The 13675-nt window shown below is 38.5% G+C and overlaps 1 protein-coding gene across 1 annotated transcript in view; it reads right to left on the reverse strand.

Annotated features, from left to right (window-relative positions):
- PSMB2 (proteasome (prosome, macropain) subunit, beta type, 2) overlaps positions 1–12853 on the reverse strand; it is a 28014-nt gene extending 15161 nt beyond the window's left edge. Inside the window, exons 1-3 of the mRNA XM_004678785.2 lie at positions 12648–12853; positions 7188–7310; positions 4117–4187 (exon numbers count right to left, since the gene is read on the reverse strand). Coding sequence (XP_004678842.1) covers positions 4117–4187; positions 7188–7310; positions 12648–12738 — 285 coding nt within the window. The 5' untranslated portion in view covers positions 12739–12853. The remainder of the gene's footprint in view (positions 1–4116; positions 4188–7187; positions 7311–12647) is intronic.
- Positions 12854–13675: the final 822 nt, after the last annotated feature.

Below are 13675 nucleotides of genomic sequence, written 5' to 3' on the forward strand. Positions count from 1 at the left end.
AAAAAAAAAAAAACCACTATCAACACAAAATGTTGTCATATTAATGCATCTTAACTTCAAGGTTTCATATGTTCCCAGACCTTTGTATAAGGCAGCTACAAGCCATCCCTGATCCCATGTACCCAAAGGGATACATGTTAGGCAATATCACTGAGCATTGGTCTAAGTGTAGCCATATATTTTCAGTTTTTACCTTACGTCCCATTAAGAATAGGAGACAAAAATGATTAAGACATATAATATGGAACTCTCAGCCTGTAGTAAAAATCTGTAGTTCACTCACTAGCTAACTGAGGTCAGGTGGGGACGAAACTGCGAAAAGAACTCTGGGTCTAGAAGAACTGCTGCTTGCAATGAAACTCCAGCAGTTTCGTAATATACATCTTAATTCCCCACCCCCCACCCCCGATTTTCTTATCACCAAAAGTAAGCCAGCTCTGTCTGTCAGGATGCCCAGGCTGTGTGGCAGCAGTGTCAAAGGCTGCCATTTGCTCCAAGGCACTGCCATCTGTGGCAGCACAACATTTTGTCTCCGGAAAATAAACACATCTGCCTTTGCCAGTGTCCTCCCACTGTGCCGCCCATCTGGAGCAGGTGAGCTGTAAGGCAAGCCTGGGCATGGGTGAGATGGGGGCAAAGAGAGGAGATGAGGCCTCAAGGGAGATGGCACATGGAGGAAGAAGGCAGTGCTGTGTCATGTCACATCCTGCTAACCACATTTGCCAAAAAGCATGTGAAATTATCCTTGTTAGTGACATTTTAATCACATGTAACAAAGACTGGTTGTGTTTAGGGGATAAGACCTGCAAAGTCAAGATTTCACCTGGGCCATCTGTTCTCAAAGTCACATGACCACAGTGATACTGATAAAGAGGTGCCAGCCACCCAAGGCTGTAATTCTAGTGGTCAGAACGAAGGCTCAAGCAACAAGATTCTTCCAGGACAGGAGCACACTATACCATTCTACTAACTAGACCAAACATACTCAAAATTAGGACAAGATATGGGTACTTCTGAAAGTAACTAATATCTAAAATTCCTTCCTACATATTTTTTCCTTTTAATTGAAAAATTAATTCAAATAGGGTCCTCCGTGGTGGTATAACGGGGTTAAAGCTCAACACTAGAAGCGAGCCATGATCTCTTCAGTGCGAGTTCAATCCACAGCCCGGAGGTGACCCATATGGCGCAGCAGACCTCTCCTGTCCCACCCACTGCTCCCCTCAGCAGTGCACTTCGTCAGTCTGCCTGTTCTGCTTCCCACTCTGTCTCTGGTGAATCCTGCTCCTGCACCTCTGGCCTGCCCCCCAGTTCTGTATGCATAAATAAATAAACCTTAAAAAAATAATTCAAATACAGTTATGGTCTTGATATAGATCTTCAAATTATGCTCTTTAGGGCTGGAAGGCATTAAAATAATCCAATCAAATTCTTTCTCCAAGGTTTCCAACTAACAGAAGAGCTATACCTCCTGGAGCAGTGCCCTTCCAAATACACCATATATAAGCATACAGAATAGCACTAAGAAAACTTCCTATGATGATGATGGTCCGTGCCTGCAATGACTACATGGTAGACATTAACCACATGTGGTCAGTGAGTACTTAAAATATGACTGTGACTGAGGAACCAAATTTTTTTTTAAAGGAACAAGAGTTTCTCATTCAAAGTCTGATACTGAATTTCATATTTTATATGATTTTAATTATTTAAATTTAAACAACTACAAATGGCTAGTGGCTCTCATGTGGGACTATCAATCTAAAATAAAGCCTAGGAAATAACAGGTGATCAACATTAGTCTATATATTCACTTATAAATATTGACTTTTAATGTCCTCTCCCTCTCTACTTCAACTAAAATAGTGCAACAAAGAATCACCCATAACAGAGTTAAAGAATCACATAGGAAAGAAAACTATTAAACTGCTTCTTCAACCAAATAGTAATAACACAAAAACAAAAGTGATTTTATTAGTTAGTGTGTGTGTGCAATACACTTTGCTAACAGCTTCACACAATTACATCCTTTAATCTTTATAATAATTCTATGAAGTAGGTGAATATAAGTAGGTAAAGAAACTTAGAATTTGTCTAAAATCACAAAGCCAGCATATCAGACAGCGAGAGATTTAAACCCAAGCAGTCTAGTTCCAAAGATTGTGTTTAACATTGTTAAACTACCTGCATTTTAAGGAATCAGTTTACATATGGGTCATTAAATACTCTGCAATAAAAAAAATCCTTCCAGCAAATAACACCCACACATATACACACAGTATACTGGAAATCAAATAAATTGAGCTAAAGACAAAAAATTATGCAAGATAACTAGCTTGCCCAAAATAAATCTTATGTACCAAGTGGTATCTGTGTGAATGTACCAAATCTAGTGACTCTACTTATTAGGAAGACTGAAAAACTATCATTTCTCTCCCCAGAATAAAATGACTTAAAGTGTAATTCACATTTTAGAAATAACAGCTTATTTGATAGGAGGATGGGGGAGAAAGGATTGGACACAGAAGCAAGGAGAGCAGTCAATATTTACTAGAGCCCCATGTCACTGTCTACAGGGATAGTTATTTGTTAAGACATCAAACATTCTGCCAGAAGATTAACCCATGTTCTGCATCTGGATAGAGCACACCAGTTAATTCACTTAACATCTGCAGCACTTATGATAATGTGTTTATTGTACACAAAACTGGAGTTCTTATTGCAATTCTGCCCAACAAGTCAAAACAAGATTTTGCACAACAAAGCCGCAGCATACCCTTTACTAAACACCTCAGAAACATCTTGTTGGCAGTACAGGTCCTATCTGACTTATTTTTCTTTCAGAGAGAAGGCAATAAGAAAAGGTAATTGATCTTTCACCCAGATCAAAACAATATATGTAAATTTGCCTCCTCCTTCCAGCCCATAGTTTTTCTTCAAATTTCATCACCCTTCATGTTGTACAAGTCTTCTTGTACAAGTCTTCTCAAAGCTAGCGTTTGAGAAAGACAATTTAGAAGTTCTTAGTGAAGTATCATTAGAAACTAGAAAATAAACGGCTTTAAAGACCTATAGTAACTTTAAAAAAATATAATACCTGAGCTGGTTTAGATTTCTGTCATAACTCAGCTTAAGCAAATACAAATAAAACTACAACCATAATAAAAAATATGAACAGCCCTGTTGTTCTAGAAACACAACTGGAAAACCAGGAAACTGATGTAGGGCAGAAGAGCCAAGTAATTATAGCACTATTGCTGTACCTCTAACTGACCTGCTGTGCGACCTGCAGCTAGTCCCTTTGCCACTTTATACTTTTCACTACATAGAGGTGACAGAGAATTAACTACCGTAGGTCTCAGTGGAATCTTAAGTAGATTAAATTATTGAGCAAAAATGCTCTGGGCAAAAGTCATATGAATGCTAAATATTATGATTTACAAGCATTCATTTTCCTAGCACTCCTGTGGGGTTAAGAAGTTATCTTGAGGTCATAGATGAGTAAACAGGCACAGAGGGTAAGGTCACATGGCACAGCTCCATTTACTTAGTCCCTGTGGGAAGGGAGTAATACAGACCTTTAGCAGCCACACTGGTACTTCCTACAGTCTCTTATACATTCAACAATGAACTTAATTTTGCATCTTTTACATGCTGTTAATGAACAGAGACAGCTTTAAGATAGCGAGTAAGACCACACTAAAAGGAGCAATTCTGTGAACTTTGGCAACATCATAGAAAGACACAGATTATCTCAACATGACACCTGAATTATTCTTTTCAAGGGTTCACCTACAACCCAGTGTAGGCACCTTTAATCACAGGAACTAAGAAACATGGCTTGTTATAAAACCATTTTGAAAAAAAAAGTTACAGGTTGTCAAAGGCCCCTGTGTTGGTGTGTTCCATTCAAATTCTCTGGAAATGTATGCCTGCCTTCTGGGTTTTAATGAGCATCTAAGAAGAAAGAGAAAAATAAATACAGAGACCAAAGAATGAATTAAGTAGCAATGGGAAAAGCTCAGGAAGGATAAAAACATTATTCATGTAAAATCAGAAATAAAGGAAACACAGATTTTTCTGCTCTTATCAAAAGCTGTCTGCTGTATTGCTTACCCGACTCCGAAGACAGTCAGCCAGATTTCGACGTGTGAAATTAGCTGCTGCTGTGGGAGACAATTCATAACCTGGTACAAGAGATAAACAGCCATACTTAAAGTGAAGAAACAGAACTAGTCATACCCCAAATCATTGTACTATACCAGTTCTTAAAGCCCACTATCCTTTGTACACTGAGAGTGTGTAAAGATACAAAATGAAAAGTACAATCCCACTTCTTGTCCCTCTTCCCCTGTAACAGCTGTGGTTGTAATTGGTTGTAATTCTTGGCCACAAAACAGAACCAAGGTAACTATTCTGAGACAGAATGTACAGTCTTGCTTAAGTTATTCATTCATCAACAGACTATGGCTTCCTCTGTAGAAGGAAAGGGGACAATTAACACTGGTGTTGAACAAGAAAAGAGGCCCTAAGATGCTTTTTTTTTTTTTAAAAACTTATAACTAATATTGGGAGAATGAAAGCTAGATGTTAGGACAACCTTCGGGTCATACTTTGTAAGGTTGTTTTTTTTTTCTTTTTCTTTTTTTAAGATTTGTTTGTGCATACAGAGCTGGGGTACAGACCAGAGGTGCAGGGGCAGTGAGAGGATTCACTAGAGACAGAATGAAGAGCAGAACAGGCTGAATGACGAAGTACACTGCTGAGGGGCGCAGTGGGAGGGCCAGGAGAGGTCTGCCTCACCATATGGGTCCTCTCAATGCAGGTGGGGATTGAATTCATACTGAAATGGCTCTAGTTTCTCAGTGCTGTGCTTTAATCCATTACGCCACCAGGAAGGGCCTTGTAAGACTTTGTTTTTAAATAAGTAACTTTACTAAGGAGTATACTAAGATTTTCAAAAGTACAAGTCAGAAGAAGAATGTTTCCATCACTAATCTACAACATTTTAAAAATAAGACCATCTCCACAGAACAGACTGGTAGTTGCTAGAGACAGGGAAAGGTAGGTGGGAGGAAAGGGCAAACTGTGAGAAGTACAAATTCCAGTTATAAAATAAGTAAGCCATGAAGATATAATGTATAATATGGTGACTAGTTAATAATAATACTCTATTGCATATGGAAGTTGTTAAGAGAGAATGCCAACAAATTATGGCCCAGAGGAATGGCATCAGGTGTGCACTCAATAACACACTCACTCAATAAATGAGGAGTAGTGCCAAGACATAAGAACCCACAACTCAGCAGCCCCACATAGAAAATGCCAGTTTAGATAGACAGCATGTGAAGTTATTTCTTCCTACATTTCAAACACCAATGACACATCAGGTAAGATTCAGGTTACATTTAACAAATGTTTATTGAACAGCTATTATGTTTCACAATCTATGCTAGAGTTTGCACATATATTACTGAATTTCATTTTCATTACAAGTCTACTAGTGCATATTAAAGCAACTCTAGATAAGCAGGAATACTTTTTTATTCTCTACCTAATCCACTAAACACCACTAAGTAACTGGCAGTATCTTAAAGTCAGAAAACTAGTGTCTAACCACCTGTATACTGATTTTTCTTTTTGCTCCTTCGCTTAGTTTTTGAACTTTAACATGTGTTGGAATTATTGTGTGAAACTATACTTGATAGGTATTAAGGGATTTTTAAGGGCAGGCTTACCCATACACAATTTTTTTTAACCCACTGACTTTAGATCCTAACCTATATAACAAGAAAGTTCTCTTAACTCATTAACTCATCTTTCATCTCCCATGACAGAACAGTGAAGTAATGCAGTGTCCACTATAACTTAATTCTTTAAGTATTCTAAGTTTGCTTAAACTTAAGTACCATGTGCTCTAAGTGTCTAAATGATAGGGAATGAATCTTATTCATCTTTGAATTCTTGGTAGTACCAGGCAAAATGTTTAATATTGATGAGGTCCTCAAAATTATGGAATTAAATGTATGTCACTAAACCTCCTATTTTAAAAAACTATACTTTCTAATAATTTTACACATAAAATTATATTCAAATTTCACCTTATACCAGTACCATTTAACAGAGGTATTAAACTGTAAAGAAAGTGACTGGATAGTAAGGTTCTTCCTGCCAGAGACTCAAACTTTACTGGATTAGTAAGCTGGTGCTTAGTATTATTTGATAGGGAGGCTTTCCTGATAACAGCAAAAGCGTTAGGTAGAGAGTTCACAAAATAACTCACAAAAATCCTAATTTGACACACTACACAAATACCTACAGAGGCTAAAAAGGCCTCCCCTTTTTTATTCAAGATTTATTTTTACTTATTTATACATACAAGAGCTGGGGTGTAGGACAGAGGTCGCAGGAGGGGTGAGTGGGAGGATTCACCAGATACAGTGGGAAGCCAAACAGGTAGATCTACTGAAATACACTGCTGAGGGGATCCCTGGCAGGGGTCAAACTTTTGCTGAGATCAAACTCTTGCTTGCTGAAGTGGTGGCTGGTGATGGGTGGCAATAGTGTGATAGAGCTGAGACTTAAACTCCTGTGCCACCAGGGAGGTTCCCTTACCCCTTTTAAAAACATTTTAAAAAGACAGGGTTATTATGAAAAAGAGAAAGAAAATGAGAGGAACCAGCATAGTCACAGGCAGGAAAGAGAGCTGCCCAGGCAGAAGCCTCTTATTGCACACTAAATCTCCTGTAACTAAAAAAGAACTTTAAGTTTACAAAACATCTTCATATATATTATTCAATAATATTATATCATTTCAGAGATAAGGAAATAAAGGTTCAGAGAGGATAATAAAAAATATCATAAACAAGATCAATTTAGGTCTTTGATATTCAGATATAATTTAGCTTGAATCATATCCTCTGAAATATCTAACTTAAAAAATCTGATATGACCATGTTCATCTCCAAGATGCTATGAGTTTTATCCCATAAATATCAGTGTTATAATGGTTCCTTTTCTGCTTTGAGATTTTTGTAGAAAACCTTTAGGATCATAAGGTGGTCTACATAAGGTTTTAAAAACAGAAGATTCAGATAAAAATATGACACATAGGTGCCCATTACAGTCTTTTCAGTTCAAACTGAACCCAACAAACCAACAAAAGCTACATTCTAAGTATTACCCACCATTTCGCATTTTATAAAGTTGCACATTTTTCTGAATGTACTCTGCAAATTGTACAGTGTCTCCAGCTTCTCCAACACAAAGCAGTAAGATTTTTTCACTCATCTTAAACATCTTGTCATGATCTGCTCAAAGAAAAAAATGCTTTGTTTAGAAATTACCAAAAACGTACTATCTTATATATATAGGTGACAATAAGTAGGTTTGTTAACTATTATATTCAATAATTTTACATTCTACTCTTCTTATAAGATTTTAATAAGCAATTGTATTAATTACTTTCATTTTCCATATTAAACTCATCAGCATATTTTATTAATATCAACTTTAATTGGTGAGTATATATATGGAAGTTGACAATTGAGAACACAGTTAAAAACATTTTAAAGCAATTGAAATGCAAGGAAAAAAACAATCTGAAGGAATCATGAAAATGACCATTATCTTTAGGCTCAAGATTACAAAATCCTGAAATGTCTCTACCATGCAAATATTACTGTATTTAAATTTATGGAAAGCACCAATGATACAATTAAGATGCCATCTCAAGAAAGAACAACAAAAACAAAGAATATAAAAAGTAAATAAACCTCATTTTGAAATCAAGAGAAAATTTAAATGACTGACAAAGCAAAAATTCTAACCCCAAGCTATTAAAAAATATCTAAAAAATTCTAATATTCAGATTATAACCAGACTCATTCAGATCAGATAGATAAAATACTGGGATAGCACTTAGTGCCTAAGGAAGACAACTCCATATTCAGACTGTAGCCTCAGAAAAAAACTAAAGATGTTTTACTCTCACTTTCACTTTTCATTTTTCAAATAGTGCTGAATAATCTTCACTGTGAGACATATTTCCTGTTTGAAAGCTTCTACAAAGTCAAAATCCCTAATAGGATTTGAAAAATGTTCCCACTGGGTATTTTACAATTTCAGAATTGTAGGCACCAGTAATATGGCTTCTTAGACTGAACACACACAAAAACACAAAATGTGCCTGAAGATATTGCCTTGAAACTAAACAAACAAAGAAACAAACAAAAAACCACAACCCATTTTTTTTTGTTACAGGCTATTGCAATTTTAAAAAACTATTAGTTTTCATACTTGTTAATACAAGAAGATATTTTTCACATAAATATTACCTATGCAAAGAAATAGAACAGAAGCCTATTAAGATGCCACTGGCATCTAACTTCTCACCAGAGGCACTAATATGGGCAATTTTTATTTTTTCTTTTTCAAAATGAGAAAAAAACTGATCTTTGGGGGAAAAAATTGCTTACAAAGAATCTGTCACATTTAAAAGTTAAAATTCCAGGCATTACACTCTTGATTTTAAATGTGATAACAAAATCAAAGCTATTTTTGAAACATCTATTGTATGCCCAGTGAGTAGTGAAGGGGATGTAAAAGTAAAGTTATAGATGCGAATGGCTCCTTGTGCTGTACAAGAAACAGTCTATGTAGTTCTAGGATTTTTCAATCCTTGACTGAAAAAAAAAACTTGTAAGACCCACATATATGACCAAAAAAAAGGACTCAGTGTGTAATACTGTGGAGGGTCAATGGGACTAGAACCCAATAGACCTTGGATGTACTATGGGCTGGCTTGGACCTCTGAATTTGAGGAAATTATCTTCCCTTTTTAAATGTATAAATGTTTCAAATGTATAAATGGTATTTATATCACTTACTCCTACCTAATCCATAAGTAAGGAAAACTATACAAACAATATTATTATATTCAGTTTTAGATGACACAATTCAGATTATACATGCTATAGAAATTTAGGGAGAGAAAAAAAAAAGAGGGCCCTCCCTGGTGGTGCAGGGGGTTAGGACACAGCACTGCAAGCTGGCCGCAGCTGCCACAGTGTGAGTTCCATCCCCACCCAGGTGGTGACCCACATGGCACAGCAGACTGCTTCCCTCAACAGTGTACTTTGTTTTTTTGTTTTTTTAAGATTTATTTATTTATACAGAACTGGGGTACAGGCCAGAGAAGCGGAGGGTGAGAGGATTCACCAGGAACAGAGTGGGGAGCAGAACAGAGGGTGAGAGGATTCACCAGGAACAGAGTGGGGAGCAGAACAGGCAGATCAATAAAGTACCGGCGGGTCAGGAGAGGTCTGCCACGCCATGTAGTCACCTCCGGGGCAGGCTGGGATCGAACTCATGAGGAAGTGGCTTAAGCTTCTTAGTGCAGTGCTTTAACCCACTGCACCACCAGGGAGGGCCTAGCAGTGTACTTTGTTGATCTGCCTGTTCTGTTTCCCCACTGTCTCTGGTAAAGCCTCTCACTGTCCTTGTACCTCTGACCTGTACCCTTCTGTATAAATAAATAAATAAATCTTAAAAAAAAAAAAAAAGGTATCCTATATGGACTGGAATATCTTGAGTAATTTAAAAACAATTTTATATAAGCCAGAAGACAAGAGACATTAAATGTACTACACAACTAAACTGAAGAGTTAAGCCACTTCAATAAGCAAGCAATCTGTGGGAAATATCTTCTCTGTAGTATACAAAGTGAAAAACCAAAAACTGATTGGAATAACATTCTCATTATATACATTAAAAAATCCCAAAAGTCTACTCATTTTCAGCATTTAGTCTACCCAAGTTCCTTCATGAAACGAAAGATACATGAAAAACTCCTATTAATAATTGTTTAAATGAATAGACTAGAGAGAAATTAGAGAATGTTGTGGAATTAATTCCAACCAATTTTCAAGAATTTTAAATTCACCTTTCTTTTCTCTGAGAACCCTTAGAGTTTATTCCTGAAATCACTAATTTAAAAACTAACCTAGTATTTATGAGTGAAACTACTTTATTTTGTAGTATTTATTTTTTAATGTCTAATACCCCTTTATGGATTACACCTTATATGTTGCTTTCCCTTTAACACCTAGAAGTAATATGTACATGAATAGGCTTGAAGCACATTTGACTTTGCCTAGTGTTTAACACATATTATTGTGATAAAACAGAACAGTTGTAAATGTACTAGCTGTACTTAAGACACTACTTCATTCTAAAATCACCTGCATGTAAATGTACTAGCTGTACTTAAGACACTATTTCATTCTAAAATCACTTGCATGTGTTAGCATTCAAAATGTCAAAATGGAGAGATTTACTCAAAACAAATTTAGTCCTTTGGACAGCCATGTCTTACAAATAAAACCTCAATTTCATAAAGTAACTTGATTTGAGAAACAATTATATCATAGATTTTTTAACAAACCACTTTCAGTCTTTTTCAGATAAAACAAAAACAAAATCCAAAGTCCCCTGGAGTTCTTTCCATTTCCCCAAGTGGTCACTGCCAAGCAATCAGATGCCTATCCACTGACCAAAGCATTGGTGGACACTTTCCCCACTTTTCTTATGCTCTGGGTAACCCCAGATTTAGTGATTTTTTCTTCCCTTAAACCCAAGATTAACTATTATCTGCCCCCAAAGCTTTCCCCAATCGCTATACCCAGAAACAATCTCTTCTGCCTCTGGGTTACCAATCTTTTCTCTTTCTTCTTTCTTCCTTTTTTTTTTTTTTTTTTAAAGATTTTATTTATTTATTTGTACAGAACTAGGGTATAGGCCAGAGCTGCGGAGGGTGAGAGGATTCACCAGAGACAGAGTGGGGAGCAGAACAGGCAGATCTAGGAAGTCCACTGCTGAGGGGAGTAGCGGGCGGGTCAGGAGAGGTCTGCCGCGCCATGTGGTCACCTCCGGGGCAGGCGGGGATCGAACTCGTCTGGAAGTGACTTAAGCTTCTTAGTGCTGTGCTTTAACCCGCTGCGCCACCAGGGAGGGCCTCTTTTTTTAAAGATTTATTTATTTGTGCATACAGAATTGGGGTACAGGCCAGAGGCTCAGGGACGGTGAGAGGCCTCACCAGAGACAGAGTGGGGAACAGAACAGGCAGATCGACGAAGTACACTGCTGAGGGGAGCAGCGGGCGGGTCAGGAGAGGTCTGCCACGTCATGTGGTCTCCTCCGGGGCAGGCGGGAATCGAACTCATGCGGAAGTGGCTTCAGATTCTCAGTGCTGTGCTTTAACCCGCTGCGCCACCAGGGAGGGCCCCTCTTTTTTCTTTTTTTAAAGATTTTATATATTTATGCACACAGAACTGGGGTATAGGCCAGAGGTATGGGGACAGTGAGAGGCTTTACCAGAGGCAGAGTGGGGAGCAGAACAGGCAGACTGACTGAAATACACTGCTGAGGGGAGCAGCAGGAAGGTCAGGAGACATCTGCCAGGCCATGTGGGTCAGCTCCCTGGCCAGGGATGGAACTGGTGCTGCACTGGCTTGCAGTGGCCCACCAGAGAGGGCCCAATCTTTTTTCTTTACACTAACAGAAACACTTGATTGAACTTTTTCAAATGCAGCATTTTTGTGTTAGAATTATTTGTACAAGCATCTTAGTCTTTTATTAAATAATAACTGCTTTTAAGACAAAAGCCATACTTTACCCCTCAGTGCCCAAATTAGCATGTTAGTGCTTAAAACCTAGTTGTGAAGTGAATGGTAAATCACTGAGCAAACGTAACATCTGTTTAATCACGATAACACAGAATCTTGGATTCTGAAGATTAACAGTCAAAATCTGGGGTCAATTAAGTTAAACTGCATAGGTTTAGCAGTGGTTCTGCTATTTGTGGGCGGGCTTAAGCAAGTTTCTTACCGTCTATGTCTCAACTAAAATCTGTAAAGTGGCTATATAACAGCAACTATCTGCAAAGGTTCAATGAATTAATGTCAAGGATAAAACCACACCCAATATGTAAGTACTTTGCATTATTACTATCAAGTATGTCACTGTGCTAAATATTTGCACAGAACAACTTTCACTCAATCTTCCCAACAAGCTTGTGAAATTGGATAACAGTAACAAGATTTAACAGATGAGATCTGGACACTTCGAAATAACTACTACAGTCACGTAAAAAGTGACAGGGCTCCAGCCACCTGGAAAAGGAAAACCAGCACTGAGACACGAGATGGGACAGGCAGCAGATGCACGTTTCTAGTCCAGTTTCACTCCCCAGGAAACTCCCCTCAGGATGCCAGCAAACTAATTTCATTAGTAGTGACACCAAGACACTTACCAGAGATTGGGGGTGGGGGGGGTGATCTAGGAAGCCTGGTTGACCGCACGCGCTTAAACACTTAAAAAACTGAAATTTCCTCAGCCATCTCTCGCTTAGCAAGCGTTTAACCTAGGCCAGAGCTGAGCACTGACCTAGGAGCGCCAGAAGAGCGAACGCCAAGGCCTAAGTTTGTCTGATTGCCCCCTAGATCCCCAAAATAAGGAAGTACCGGTCGAGGTGGGAGAGATTTCACCTCCCAGACCTCCCAGGTACTCACTCACCCAAGCTCACCCCGAACTCCCTCCCCGCTCCCCCTACAGTCGGGCCCCGCCGGGCCTCCCGGGCTTCCTCTCACCGTCCTTCATCTGGACAATATCGCTACCGGCCACCCGGTCGGAGGCGACAAGGACATAGTCGGGGCCCTGGATGCCGATGAGGTACTCCATGGTGGCGGGAGGCGGGGGGCTGCAGGTTCGACAGAGCACGGGACTCGCCGGCTTCTCGACCTCACCGGTGAGACAGCACCGCGGAGCGAAGGCCCGCGCGACGTAGGCCACCGACGCTCTCGGATGACGTAAAGCGTCGCGAGAGGTTGAAAATGGGCGTGGCGCTGGGGGGCTCTTAAATTCTGTCTTGTGTTCTTGTGTTGCTGACTTTAGAAGCCACGTTTGTGTCCTGTTTCTTCCTTTTTAAGTTGAGAGTTTAAAATTCGCTTGAGACTGGAGTCATGCACTCTATATCCAGTGCGGAGCAAGTGTGGGTGCCAAAAAAGGCGTGTGTCTTTAGGTGGCCATTTCCCCCGTTGCTCACTAAAACTACCGCAAGTCCTGCAAGCCAGATTGGAGCAAAATTACATTTACGGGAGTGGAGCCCTGTTGACGTGTTTCACAAAAATAAAATGTGGCTCAATTAAAGATCTAAGAATGAAATTAAAATGCAAGAAACATTTTTATAATCTTTGAAAGAGACGTGCATAATAGGAAATCCAGAAACAATATGTTGTTTAGAAGCCTGACAAATTTGGCTATATTAATCTATTAGGGTACAAGTTATCACAATTTTCAAAGATAAATATAAATTGAGAGTTTCATTATATGAGGTAATTAATATTTGTAACCAAAAGACATGTTATAAAGCAAAAGACTGCAAGATTTTAAAAGAGCCAAAAGTTAGGAACATGCAGCTCACAAAAAATGCAATGCAAATAACCAATAAACATGAAAATCCTCAACCTAAATGGTAATTAGGAAGATGAGAAATTATAAGCTGCTGATTATTATAAATTGTGACATTTTTATAGAGGACAGTTTGATATCTATAATAATTTAAATGTACACAATTTTTAAAACGTGTCATAAACAAATAGATGCAAAGTACCCAATA

This window comes from Condylura cristata, unplaced genomic scaffold (genome assembly GCF_000260355.1).
Source record: "Condylura cristata isolate star-nosed mole 26May11 unplaced genomic scaffold, ConCri1.0 scaffold00008, whole genome shotgun sequence".
Classification (NCBI taxonomy): Eukaryota; Metazoa; Chordata; class Mammalia; order Eulipotyphla; family Talpidae; genus Condylura; species Condylura cristata.